At 39.2% G+C, this 14,562-nt stretch overlaps 1 protein-coding gene across 1 annotated transcript in view; it reads right to left on the reverse strand.

Annotated features, from left to right (window-relative positions):
- The window catches only part of EHHADH (enoyl-CoA hydratase and 3-hydroxyacyl CoA dehydrogenase), a 64,342-nt gene that overhangs the window by 27,145 nt on the left and 22,635 nt on the right, over positions 1 to 14,562 (reverse strand). The window contains exons 3-4 of the mRNA XM_004473734.5: positions 9,970 to 10,142; positions 943 to 1,054 (exon numbers count right to left, since the gene is read on the reverse strand). Coding sequence (XP_004473791.2) covers positions 943 to 1,054; positions 9,970 to 10,142 — 285 coding nt within the window. The remainder of the gene's footprint in view (positions 1 to 942; positions 1,055 to 9,969; positions 10,143 to 14,562) is intronic.

Genomic DNA, 14,562 nt, shown 5'->3' on the forward strand with positions numbered 1-14,562 from the left:
TGAAGGGATAGCTTTCCACTTTTCAGAAATACTCTCACATGGATTTCAGAAGATCTGAAAAGGTTGGCCACCTAACCTTAGGGATGTTTCCCCGGGGACAGTGCCTATAAGGTTGGTGGATTTTCCTCATTCATATCAGTAGAAAATCTTTAACTTTCAATAACAATTTTATTAATCTTGTAAAAAACAGTGCTTCTTAAAATTGTTTTCCAAACCATAAGGTGAGATTCTTAATATTAATATTATTAATAACCACTGTATTAGTTTCCTATTGCTGCTGTTAAGAAATTACCTCTTATGTAGTGGCTGAAAACACCATCACCCATTATCATACAGTTCAGGAAATCAGAAGTAAAGAATGGGATGACAAAGTTGGGCTCCTTCTCGAGGTTCTAACGGAGAATAATCCGTGTCCCTGCTTTTTCAAGTTTCTGGAGGCTGCCTACATTCCTTGGCCTGTGGACTCTTCCTGAACCTACAAAGCCAGCTGCATAGCATTTTCTGTCCTCTCTGGCCTGCCTCCCTCTTATAAGGGCTCTTGTGATTCCACCAGACCCACCCAAATTCTTAACTTAATCACTCCTGAAAGTCCCTTTTGAAGGTAAGACATCAGAGTCACAGGTTCTGGGGATTAGGACATGGACATCTTTTGGGGCCATTTTTCTGCTCACCACAGTTATCATTATCAAACACCTTCTATGGAATTGGTGCTATACCAGAAGCATATCATATTATTTCATTATTCCTTAAAACATAGGTTGTTGTTTCACTGATAAGATAACGGAGGTTGAAAGGAGTTCAGAAGACCTCTTTCCTGAACTCCAGGCCAGTCTTTTCAACTGCCTACTTGACACTTACACTTGGATGTATAACAGGCTTTTCAAACGTCCAGCCCAATTCCTTGCATTGACCTAGACAGCTGTTGGCAGGGCTTATACTGACCTGAGGTAATTAAGTCGAGTGCAGCAGGAACACCGATGAGTCTGGGGAGAAGCTGGGTTCCTCTTGCACCAGGAATAAGTCCTAGTTTAACTTCTGGGAGGCCAACCCGTGCCTATCAAAAATTGAAGGCATAAGAGCAATCAGAACAAGATGATACTTCAGAGAAAAGGCAAGCATTCCCCTGGATTTCCCACAACTTCAAAAACATTGCAGAGGCTGATATGGCTCAAGCAGCTAACGCCTGCTTCCCACATGAGAGGCCCCGAGTTGAGTTCCCGGTGCCTCCTAAAAACAAAAAAGAAGTAAATAAAAAAATCCAACACGGGGGAGCTGATGTGGCTCAGTGGTTGAGTGCCAGCTTCCTACATATGAGGTCCCAGATTCAATCCACAGCCCTGGAACCTCAAAGGAAGAAAAAGAACATTGCTTCATGGAATTCAGCAAGAGTTTTTATGGGGAAATTCAATGCACACCCTCTCCATTAATTAACAGAGCTGTGCTGTTCCTAAGTCGTCATGTTGAAGCTCATCTCTAGCATTTTTACACAATTTTTTCTCTGATTCTGTTATGACCTGTCTTAGCCAACAAAAACAATGGTCCCCAGGAACAGCTTTCAGGAGACTTGTAAGAGTCAGGCAGCATAAGAATGTGAAAAGACAATCCATAGAATGGGAGAATATATTTGCAAATCATATATCTGATACAGGATTTATATCTAGAATATATACATAATTATTACAACTCAATAAAAAGACAAATCCAATTTTAAAATGGGCAAAGGCTTTGAATAGACATTTCTCCAAAGAAGAGATACAAATAACCAATAAGAACATGACATTTGTTCAATATCCTTAGTGGTCAGGGAGATGCAAATCAAAATGTTAATGAGATATCATTTCACATGCACCAGGAGGGCTATAATCAAAAAGGCAGATAATAACAAGTGTTGGAGGGAAGCAGATGTGGCTCAACTTATAGAGCATCTGTCTACCATATAGAGGGTCCAGGGTTTGATTCCCAGGGCCTCCTGACCCGTGTGGTAAGCTGGCCCACATGCAGTGATGCCATGCGCAAGGAGTGTTGAGCCACGCAGGGGTGCCCCCGCATAGGGGTGCCCCATGTGCAAGGAGTATGCCCCGTAAGGAGAGTCACCCACATGACAAAAGCGCAGCCCACCCAGGAGTGGCACCGCACACACGGAGAGCTGACATAGCAAGATACAACAAAAAAGAGCCGCAGTTTCCCAGTGCCACCGGATAATGCAAGCAGAGGCAGAAGAACACACAGTAAATGGGCACACAGAGCAGACAATGGAGGGAAGGGGAGAGAAATAAATAAAATAAATCCAAAAAAAAAAAAAGAATTCATACTGGAGAAAAACCTTTAAAGGAAAAAAAAAACAGGTGTTGGAGAGGATGTGGAGAATATGGAACTCTCACACATTGCTAGTGGTGATGCAAAATGATGCAGATGTTTTGGAAAGTAGTCTGGCAGTTCCTCAAAAAGTTAAACATAGAGTTTCCATATGACCCAGCAACATCACTCCTGGGTATATACCCAAGAAAAATGAGATGATTTCAACAAACCAATTATTAGAAAAGAGATTGAATCAGTAATTAAAAGCTTCCAACAAAGAAAAGCACAGGACCAGATGGTTTCACAGGGGAATTCTACCAAAAATTCCAAGAAGACTTAACTCCAATTCTGCTCAAATCCAAGACTATATTAAAAGAAATATACACCAGAAGTTTTTGGTTTGAAATATCCCTTATTTTGTAAACATCTGTGTTTAAAATAGATGAACCCTGCTCACAATTCATATAATGGACCCAAGACACAGTACACAAAATTCACCCATCACCCAGAAATGATGGGGGCTCAAGAACAGGTAGTATGCCTGGGGTGTGGCTGAGTTGGAAGAAAAGGCAGGTGCAGAGGTGGTGATGAGTTAACAGGCCAGAAGAACTTGCTCAGTAGTCTGGGGCTCGTGTTAGGATCCAGGCCACCTTCTGGACTGAAGAAGTTCAGAGGTGAAAGACTAACTCTGATATCTTGTTAATGTAGTGTACCCTGAAACTCCCAATGCTCCTTCTGCTCCCATCCCTTTCCCCAGCTGCAGCTCTTGTGGATAGGGCCAATCAGTCCACAAAATCCTGTTCCCATGTTTTTCCTTTTAGAACCTATCATACAGTAAAAAAATATATAGTCCCTCTTTCCTGAGGGAGCTAGGTGGTACTCTGCTTGATCCTCAGGGAATGGCAATACCAATCCACAGGTAGAGGAGACCATAACCCCTTACTGAAGTCCCTGGTTGAGGGCAGGTAAGGGGTTGGTATTACTGCCTTCCCCTACTGCTAGTATGATGCTGCATAATCAAGTGGAATTTATCCCTGGAATGCAAGTTTGGTCAACATAAGAAAATCAATTAATGTAATATATACCACATTAACAGAAGGAAGGAAAAAAACCCACATGATCATTTCAATAGACGCAGAAAAGGCATTTGACAAACACAGCACCCTTTCTTGATTAGAACACTAGGAATAAAAGGAAATTTCCTCCACATGATAAAGGGTATATATAAAAAGACCACAGGGAAGTGGACTTGGCCCAGGGGATAGGGCGTCCGCCTACCACATGGGAGGTCCGCGGTTCAAACCCTGGGCCTCCTTGACCCGTGTGGAGCTGGCCCACACACAGTGCTGATGCACACAAGGAGTGCCCTGCCACGCAGGGGTGCCCCCCGCACAGGGGTGCCCCACGCATAGGGGAGCCCCACATGCAAGGAGTGTGCCCCGTAAGGAGAGCCACCCAGCGTGAAAGAAAGTGCAGCCTGCCCAAGAATGGTGCCGCACACATGGAGAGTTGACACAAGATGATGCAGCAAAAAAAGAAACACAGATTCCTGTGCCGCTGACAACAACACAAGCAGACAAAAAGAAGAACACGCAGCAAATGGACACAGAGAACAGACAACTGGGGCGGGGGGGGAAGGGGAGAGACATAAATAAAATAAATCTTTAAAAATAAAATAAAATAAAAAAATAAAAAGACCACAGCTAACATCCTATTTAATGGGGAAATACTGAAAGCTTTCCTTCTAATATCAGGAATAAGGCAAGGATGCCAACTATTACTACTTTTAACATTGAACTGGAAGTTCCTGCCAGAGCAATAAGACCAAAAAGAAAAAAAAAAAAAAAAAAGAAGAGACGAAGAGGCATCCAAATTGGAAAGGAAGAAGTAAAACCTTTCCTATCTGCAGATGACAGGAGCCTATATATAGAAAATCCTGAAAAATCCACAACAAAGCTCCTAGAGCTAATAAGTGAATTCAGCAAAGTGACAGGATACAAGACCGACACTTAAAAATCAGTAGCGTTTCTAAACACAAGCAATGAACAACTGGAACAAGAAATCAAGAAAAAATACCATTCACAATAGCAACTAAAAGAATCAAATATCTAGGAATAAATCTAAACAAGAATGTAAAGGAATTGTACATAGACAACTATAAGAATTGTATAACAGATAAATAATTGGAAAGACAGTTTGTGTTCATGGATTAGAAGATTAAATATCATTAAGATGTTAATACTAATCAAAATTCCAACAACTTCCTTGCAGAAGTGGAAAAGTCACCAATCACCAAATTTATACGGAAGGGTAAGGGGCCCCAAATAGCTAAAGCCATCTTGAAAAAAAAAAAAGATGGACTCACATTTCCCAATCTTAAAACTCATTACAAAGCCACAGTAATCAAAACAGCATGGCACTAACACAAAGACAGACATTTTGACCAATGTAAAAGAACTGAGAGCTAAGAAATCAATCTTCACATTTATGGCCAAGTGATTTTTAACAAGGTAGCAAAGACTACCCAATTGTGAAAGAATAGTCACTTTGACAAATTGTTCTGGGAAAACTGGATCTTCATTTGCTAAAAAAAAAAGGAGGACCCATGCTTCACACTATGTATAAAAATCAACTTAAAATTGATCAAAGACCTAAATATAAGAGCTAGAACTACCAAAATCATAGAAGAAAATGTAGGGAAGCATCTTCAGGACCTTGAATTAGGCAACAGTTTCTTAGACTTTATACCCACAACACAAGAAATAAAAGAAAAAATAGATAAATGGGACCTCATCAAAATGAAAAGCTTTTGTTCCTCAAAGTACTTTATCATGAAAGCAAAAAGACAACCTACACAATGGGAAAAAATATTTGGAAACCACATATCCGATAATGGATTAATACCCATCAAATATAAGGAAATCCTTAAATTTAACAACAAAAAGACAAACAACCCAATTAAAAAATGGGTGAAAAACTTAAAGAGACATCTCTCCAAAGAAGGTATACAATGGCCAGAAAGCATGTATCAGGACTTCATTCCTTTGTATGGCTGAATAATACTCCATTGTATGTAAATACCACATTTTATTTATCCATTCATCAGTTGATGAACACTTGGGTTGCTTCCATCTTTTGGCCACTGTGATGCTGCTATGAACATCGGTGCGTAAATATCTGTTTGAGCCTGTGCTTTCATTTCTTTGGGTATAACCTAATACGGAAGTGCTAGGTCATGTGGTCGTTATCTACTTAGTTTGAGGAACAGTCAAATTGTCTTCCACAGTGGCAGCACCATTTTACATTGCCACCAGCAGTAAATGATTGTTCTTATTCTTCTGTATCCCGTTTCAACTTGGATTTCACTGATGGCTAATGATGTTGAGCATCTATTCCCAAATGTAGTTTTTTAAAAGAAGGTTACAAAGGAAGGAAAAAAACTGTAAGAAAAAAAATGCGGAGAAGCAGATGTGGCTCAAGTGATTAAGACCTCTGCCTACCGTATGGGAGGACCTGGGTTCGATCCCTGGGCCTCCTGGTGAAAAAGAAGAGAAAGCGTGCCTGCATGGTGAGCCAGTGCCTGCGTGGTGCCCCAGTGCCCATGTGGCAAGCCCAGTATCCAGGAGGTGAGCTGAGTGCCCATGTGGTAAGCTGAGTGCCCATGTGAGTGCCTGCATGGCGAGGCAAGTGCCTGCATGGTGGGGTGAGTGCCCACATGGTGAGCTGAGTGCCTGTGTAGTGAGCCAATGCATGGTGAGCTGAGTGGCCGCGCAGCAAGCTGAGTGCCCGTGCGGTGAGCCAGTGCCTACGCAAGTGAGTCACACAGCAAGATAATGATGCAACAAAAGAGTCAAAGGGGATAATCAAGGTGAAGCGTAGCAGAGACCAGGAACTGAGGTGGTACAATTGACAGGGAACCTCTCTCCACGTCAGAGGTCTCCAGGATTGAATACCAATGAATCCTAGAGGAGAAAGACAAGAAGAGAAGACAAAAAGAGAAACAGATACAGAAGATCACACAGTGAATGGACATAGACACCAAAAACAGCAGGGTGGGGGAGGGGAAGGGGAAGAAAAAAATGCACAGGAAAAGACCAGAAGGAAATAGAATAGAATATTAACAGTGGCTATTTCTGAATTGTGTGTTTGGTTTACATCTTGTTATGGATTGAACTGTGTCCTCCAAAAAGATACAGTGAAGTCCTAACCCCTGGTACCTGTCAATTCAACTACATTTGGAAATAAGGTCTTGGCAGAAATAATCAAGTTAAGATGAGGTCAAACTGCATGAGGGTGGGCCCTAATCCGGTGAGAATGGTGTCCTTATAGGAAGATGGGAAAAGACACAGCCACAGACAGGAAAAAAGAGGGGAACCCCATATGAAGACAGAGACCTGAGGGAAGATGGCCATGTGAAGCTGGAGGCAGAGATTGGAATTCTGTTGCCACAGGCCAAGGAACACCAAGGATTGTGATAACAGCCAGAAGCTGGGAAGAGCCAAGGAAAGATCTTCTCCTAGAGCCTTCTAAGAGAACCTGATCTTGTGGAGCACTTCCATTGCCCCCCAGTTATCCTGCTTCCATCTATTCTATTTCTCTCTTCCCCTCCCCTCAGGGCCCACAGTGACAATCAATCTTCACTGCTTGAAGGACCAGATTTACAGATACTGCAACAATGCTGAGGGCTTGACACACTAGACTATCCTCCCCCATTGGGAGCCACCAATTCTCTCAAGAGACACGATTCCCTCTATTTCAGAACTTCAAGCCTCCCCAGGATGTGAGTACACCTTCCCACTCATTGTACGGGTCTCCATCCAATGATAAAACATACTATGACAAGATGAGCATTCACACACTCCTTAGAAGCCTGCCCCTGTGCCAGATGCTCCCCCTTAAGCACCTTAAACAGGTAATTCTTCCTTATAATATTTTCTAAAGAGTTTTCTCAACATTGTAGTTTCAACCACCAAATGCAATGAATGTGCCACAATGATGAAAGAGGTTGTTGATGTGAGAGGAATGGAGGGGGTGGGGGGTGGGGTATGTGGGAACTTCCTATATTTTTTAATGTAACTTTTTTTGTGACCTATATATCTTTAAAACAAAAAAGGCAATTTAATTTAAAAAATAAAAAAAATTAAAAAAAATTTTAAAGGCAATTTAATTTAAAAAAAAATTAGCATGACTCTGCTACACCTTGATTTTTGCCTTCTAGCCTCAAGAACTATGAGATAATACATTTCTGTTGTCTTAAGCCACCCAGTCTGTGGTACTTAGTCACAGCAGTCCTAGGAAACTAATACACATCTTTATATATTCCTGTATTTTCTTTCTTTTTCTTTTTCAAATTTTAACCTTGTTTTAATCAAGTAACGCAGCTGTCTGGGAAACAGGATTTTTAAAAGATAGTTGAATAGAACAAAGTGAAGGATTACTCTATTACAATATCCTCTGTGAATAAAATTCAGGTTGTATGAATTTTAATTTCATTGAAAGTTTGGCACCAGACTGAATGAATACTGGTCGAAGCCAATATTTCTGTTTAGTGTTTAGAAGCTCTGAACACTTTTCCTTCAGACTAAAAGAAAAGGCTCTATAACAGAATCTTATTTGGGTATTTTGAGTGCAGGTTAGTTTAGACCACCTGTATCTCTTACAGAATTTCAAAAGCAAACTGGTATTGCAGCAAAGAATTTGAAATCTAGGTGAGATGTGAATTTGTAAAAACTTAGATTCCCGTGCCACTGACAACAACAGAAGCTGACAAAGAAGAACAGAGAGAACAGACAACCAGGGGAAGGGGAAAGGGGAGAGAAATAAATAAAATAAATACATCTTAAAAAAAAAAATCAAATATGTTTAAAAAAAAAGAAAAAGAAAACACACATTCCCTCTAGGGTTTAAGCTACTATTCTAAGTCCACCAGATTCTCTCAAAAGGCAGCCAGAAGCCAATTCTTATTTTTCCAATAAGATTGCTAGGTTTCAATTCCTTAAAATATTAAACTAACAAGATTTTATTCCATCAAATGTTTGTATAATTTCAATGTGAAAAATTTTTACACACATTTGTTATAAAGGTCTCATTAAAATCTGTGAAATGGATCACAAAGGAATGAGAGGTGGATGATAACTAGTGCTACAGACAAAATTAGCCCTATGGACTCTTGATTCCCACAGTGTACTTTTTTGTGGAAAGGGATAAATGCAGCAAGTTTTTACCCTGAAAAAGGTGATTACTAAGATATAGTCAGAACCCATATCAACTGTGTTTAGTTAACTGGGACATGGGATTCCCTAGAAAGTTATCAAGTCATGTGTGTCCAAATCAAAAGTCCTAGATGGGCTGGGTCAGGCCTGGTCACCCGCAGTGACCATCATCACAGATTTCTTGGGCATCTGGCTTTATTCAATGTGAAGTAAAAATATCCCAAGTCTTAACAAAAATACAGGCTCTGACTTAGAAGTACACTTTTAACCTTTTTTTTTTTAATAAGATATTTTTTAAAAAATCAAGTCTGAGACATAGTAAAACTTATTTTGGCAAGATAACAACCAAAATCTAAAAAGCATAAATTGTATGTCCTAATGTAAAAGGCATTAAAGAACAACCATAATAGCAAGAGAAAAAATACAGTGAACAAACAAAAGATATAATATGTCTAAACATCTTGAAATTGTAATCTAAATCATAAAGGTAAAAACTGAAAAATTATGCTCAGTTTTTTGCTAGGGATTAAGTGCACTCTTCTGGGCTTCCGCCAAACAAAATCTTAGTGCTTGCTATTTAATCATATCCCCAAATTCAAGAGTTTTCTCTCAGTACAAAGCAATAGCTACATATATATAAAATGCTTATTTGTTAATGTAATAATTTCCCTGGCTCTTCCAATGTGCAATGCACATGACTTCCAAGAGTATAATTTGGGGCAAAAGTACACAAACTGAAAAGCAAAACAAAAAACATTCAAGTTTCAAAACCTGCTCTTAAGGGAGCAGATGCGGCTCAAGCAGATAAGCACCCACTTCCCACATGCGAGATCTCCGGTTCAGTTCCCAGGGCCTCCTAAAAAACAAACAAGGAAAACAAACGAAAAAACCAATGCAGGGGAGCCAATATGGCTCAGTGGTTGAGCACCAGCTTCCCATATACCAGTTCCTAGGTTCAATCCCTGGCCCCTGATACCTCAAAAAAAAAAAAAGAGTCACTCAGATTTTGGAGCAGATGTAGCTCAAGCACTTGAGTGCCTGCTTCACACATGGGAGGTCCCAGGTTCTTTTCCAGTGCCTCCTAAATAAACAAACAAGAAGCAAAACAAACAAAAAAACTAACTCAGGGGAGCCAATGTGGCTCAGTGGTTGAGTACCAGCTTCCCTTATACAAGGTCCTGGGTTCAATCCTTGGCTCCTGGTACCTATTTTTTTAAAAATCTGCTCTTAAAATGATTAATAGGGAGAGAAGATGTGACTCAAGCAGTTGGGCACCTGCTTTCCACATGGGAGGTCCAGGGTTCAGTTCCCAGTGCCTCCTAAAGATGAGCAGATGCAAGGAGCTGATGCAACAAGCTGATGAACAAGCAGTCACAACAAGCAGTCACAACAAGCAGGGAGCAGATATGGCTCAAGTGGTTGGGCCACACTAAGCCACACGGGGAGCCTCAGCTATTACCTCTGCATGGGCAATCCGATAGTGACAGCCCAGGGCCAGCTCTAGACCCCCTCCTAAAGCCACTCCTTGGATAGCTGCCACCACGGGCTTCTCATTTCTCTGTAGTTCATCTACCATTTGTCCCAATGACAAGTCAGAAAAACGTGGAGAAAGGAAGCCATGGATATCGGCACCTAAGGACAAAAAGAAGAGTTAAAAAGAGGGTTGAGAAAGGTTTAAGCTTTGTTATATAACTATAAGGCACCAGAAAACTCTCAAGGAGTCTCAGGCCTCTTTGGGCCCGTGAAACACTTCAAGGTAAAGGAACAAATAGCCTGGGAATGTAAAAAGATGAGAAGAAAGCCTTTGTCTTTATCAGGAATCCTGTATCTTCTAATATCTGTCTTTCCATATGATAGGCACCCACAAACATTTAAAAGTTCAGAGAAAGGTGACAGGGATTCTTCTCTAAAGATCATTATTCTGAGATTGAGTGAGCCCCTCTTAGTTTTAACAAGACCCTGCTCACCATCCTATTAGTGGCAATTGAGCTCCATATCTTGGTTAAGGTCATACGTCATTACATTACAAACTCTCAGAGTAAATGCATACATATGTGTTAGCTGTATGTTAATCGACCAACTTAGAATTTTATTTCTGTGACAGATTTTTTTTGTGATCAATAAAAGTAACAAAAATGAATAAATTAAATTAAATTAAAAATAAAAGTAACATTTACTGTTTTTTCTGTTATAAAAACAGCATGTATTATAAAAAAATTTGAAAAATATACAGTATTAAGAACGTAACCTTCACTCCAAATACTGCCACACAGAGATTACAATTTTCTAGACTCTCTAAACCTACAACTTCTCTAATAATAAATAAGGAAATGAATGAATAAATGAATGAATGTATAAATAAATAAGAGAAAGGAATGTACTACATTCTTTTACTTATAGCATAAAGATATTATTATAATATCCCCATTTTATAGAAATAAGGCCCCAACATAAATATAGTCATTTCACTTTTTAGCTGTTCATTTCATGCATATAGAAATGCAATTAATTTTTGGATATTGACTTTATATCCAGCAAAATTTTAAATTCTCTTATTTTTTCTAATAATTTTCTGATGGATTATTTTGATTCTAAAAACAACATCATATTGGCTGTGGCTCAAGCAATTGGGCTCCCATTACCATGTGGAGGACCCAGGTTCAATACCCGTGGACCTCCTGGTAAAAAAAAGAAAAACAAAAAAAGGCGTCCCAGACCTGCGTGGAGACCAGAAGGCCCCCGTGGGGTGAAGCGACGCACCAGAAAAAAAACCACGACACAACCTGATAGACAAAAACAACATCATAGCTTCTGAATAATCAAGTTTGGCTTCTTCTTTTTCAATCCTTACCACTCTTATTTCTTTTTCTTGCCTTACTGAAGGGTAAGGACTTTGAATTATACCGTGTTAAACAGAAATGATGATAGTAGTCAACTTGTCTTATTCCTTTCCATAGGGAAAACTTTCAATTTATCAATTTGTTTGATGTTTGCTGTAGTTTTTTTAAAAAAATACCTTTTGTCTGATTGACATTTCATTTCTACATTTAGTTTACTAAGAAATTTTATCTTTAATGCATGTCACATGTTCTCAAGTGCTTTTTCTGCAGCTATTGAAATAATCATAGTTTTTCACCTTTAATATTTTCATAGGATGAATTACATTGATCTTCTAATGTTTAACCAATCTAGTATTACCAGGACAGAAGTGATATATTTTTCATATATTGTTAGATTCAGCTTTATAATACTTTTACGTTTTTTATATCTAGGTTTAGGAATGAGACTGGCCTGTAATTTTCCCTTTTCATGCTTTCCTTGTCAGGTGTTGGTATCAAAGTTATGACAGCCTCACAAAATGCGTTTGGAAGTGTCCCCTCTTTTTTGTATCTTCCACACTGTTTGTTTAAGGTTGGAATTATTATTTTCCTTGACTTTTCAGCAGAATTTGCCAATGAAGTCATCTAAACCTGGAATTAACTTTGTGAGAAGATTTTTTATTACTAAGTCAATTTCTTTAATGGTTATAGAACTATTTTGGTTTTCTATTTCTTCTTTACTCAATTTTGGTAAGTTTCATTTTTCTAGAAATTTATCCACTTCATCTAAATTTTCAAATTTATTGGTATGGAGTTGTTCATAATATCTGTATTATCTTTTTTAATAGCTATAATATCTGGAGAAATGTCCCTTTTTCATTCCGCAAGTGTGTTAGTTGTGCCTTCTCTTTTTATCTTGATCACTCTTCCCAGAAGTTTGTCAAGTTTTTGTCTTTTCAAAGAACTTTTTTTAAAAGATTCATTATTATTATTATTTTACTTATTTATCTCCCCTTCCCCCTCTCCCGCCCCCCCTCTGCCAGTTGTCTGCTCTCTGTGTCCAGTCACTGTGTGTTCTTCTGTGACCACTTCTATCCTTATCAGTGGCACAGGGAATCTGTGTTAATTCTTTTTGTTGCGTCATCTTGCTGTGTCAGCTCTCCGTGTGTGTGGCGCCATTCCTGGGCAGGTTGCACTTTCTTTCACGCTGGGCGGCTCTCTTTATGGGGCGTACTCCTTGTGTGTGGGGCTCCCCTACGCAAGGGATACCCCTGGGTGGTAGGGCACTCCTTGTACACATCAGCACTGCGCATGGGTCAGCTCCACATGAGTCAAGGAGGCCCGGGATTTGAACCACGGACCTCCCATGTGGAGGAGTAATTTCCAAATACATGTGAATTTCTAGTTATGTTTTTTGTTACTGATTTCTAGCTTAATTGCAGTGGTGTCTGAGAACTTTTTTTTTTTAAGATTTATTTTATTTAGTTCTCTCTCCTACCCCCCATTGTCAGTTCTCTGTGTCCATTTGCTGTATGTTCTCCTGTGTCCGCTTGCATTCTTGTCATGCGGCACCGAAAAACTGCATAGCTTTTTTTGCTGCGTCATCTTGCTGCGTCAGCTCTCCGAGTGTGCGGTGCCACTCCTGGGTGGAGCTGCATTTTTTTTGTGCGGGGCAGCTCTCCTTGCGGGGTGTACTCCTTGCACATGGGTCACCCCTACATGGGAGACACTCTTGCATGGAACGGCACTTGTTGCACATGGCAGCACTGTGCATGGGCCAGCTCATCACATGGGTCAGGAGGTCCTGGGTATTGAACCCTGGACCCTCCATATGGTAGGTGGATACTCTATCAGTTGAGCCACAACCACTTTCCTGAGAATATACTCTAAGTGAAATTTATTGAGATTTGGTCTTATGTTTCAGTATCTGGTCAATTTTTATAAATGTTTCAGATGAATTTGCAAAGAATATTTTCCAATTGTTGGGTGCACTGTCGTTTTATAACGTAACTTTTTTATAAGTGGGTTAGGGTAAATCTGATAATCCCTAACACTTTTCTGAAAGCCCCTGAGCCCTAATAACATTTTCTCTTCCATCTCCTTTCTTACAATGAGATGTCAAATTCTCTATAATCCTAATCCCTCTCCTCATATGTCAAAGTCACCATATTGTCCATATTGTGCTCCCAACCTTAAATTTCCAGTGAGTAAGCCATTTACTAGCTGGTTAATGTTGGGCACATTATTATTAATATTTTTAAAGATATTTAGATTACATAAATGTTACATAAAAATTAAAGGGGATTCCCATATACACTGCTCCCTACACCTCCCACATTTTTCCGCATTAACAACATTCTTCATTACTGTTGTACATTTGTTACAATTGATGAACACATTTTAGAGCATTGCCACTAGAATGGACTATAGTTTACATCCTCTCCTGCACAATTTTGTAGATTATGGCCTGTAACTGTTGTTGCAATGTCATTCAGGACAATTCCCAAGTCCTGAAAATGCCCCCATATTACACTTGCTTTTTTGGGCACATTATTTTAATCTTTTTTAGGCTAAGCTTTCTTATCTGTAAAATAGGAATAGTCTTGTAGGATTTACTGAGGATGAATATATAATGTGGAAAAATACTATTTACATTATCATTAATAAATAATCTACTCAGTAATCGTACATAAAAGGCAGAATTAATGGTGATCATAATGATTAACATGTTTATGTTATTTAACATCATAATTTCAATACCTCTTTGTTCTCAGACTACCATTAACATGCACTAAACTCCTCTGACTATAGTAAGATTGAATAGGCCCTCATATCCATGTGACTTTTGTCAAGCGTATAATATAGTTATCCTTGAAGTGAGGAAAAGGTGCGACAAACACCACTGGATAAATCACCATTTCAGACATTTCTGCCGTATTTGTCAATACTTTTGCATCTTTACACAGTAACCCAATAAAAAGAACCACAGTCACTGAGGTGGGTGAATAGCAGAAGAAAAATGAACCCCATTTCAAGATTCTGTGTGAATTAAAAAATAGCATTTCTTGAACATCTTCTATCTATGAGTACTGCAGTAATGGTTTTCAGATGTGTTATCTCATTTAATCTCACAAAACAATATATATTATTATTCCTACTTTATAGAGAGAGAAATTGAGGTTCAAGAGATTAAAGGGTATTGCTCAAGCTCCCATGGGGTGGAGACATATACA

Source organism: Dasypus novemcinctus, chromosome 4 (genome assembly GCF_030445035.2).
Source record: "Dasypus novemcinctus isolate mDasNov1 chromosome 4, mDasNov1.1.hap2, whole genome shotgun sequence".
Lineage (NCBI taxonomy): Eukaryota > Metazoa > Chordata > Mammalia > Cingulata > Dasypodidae > Dasypus > Dasypus novemcinctus.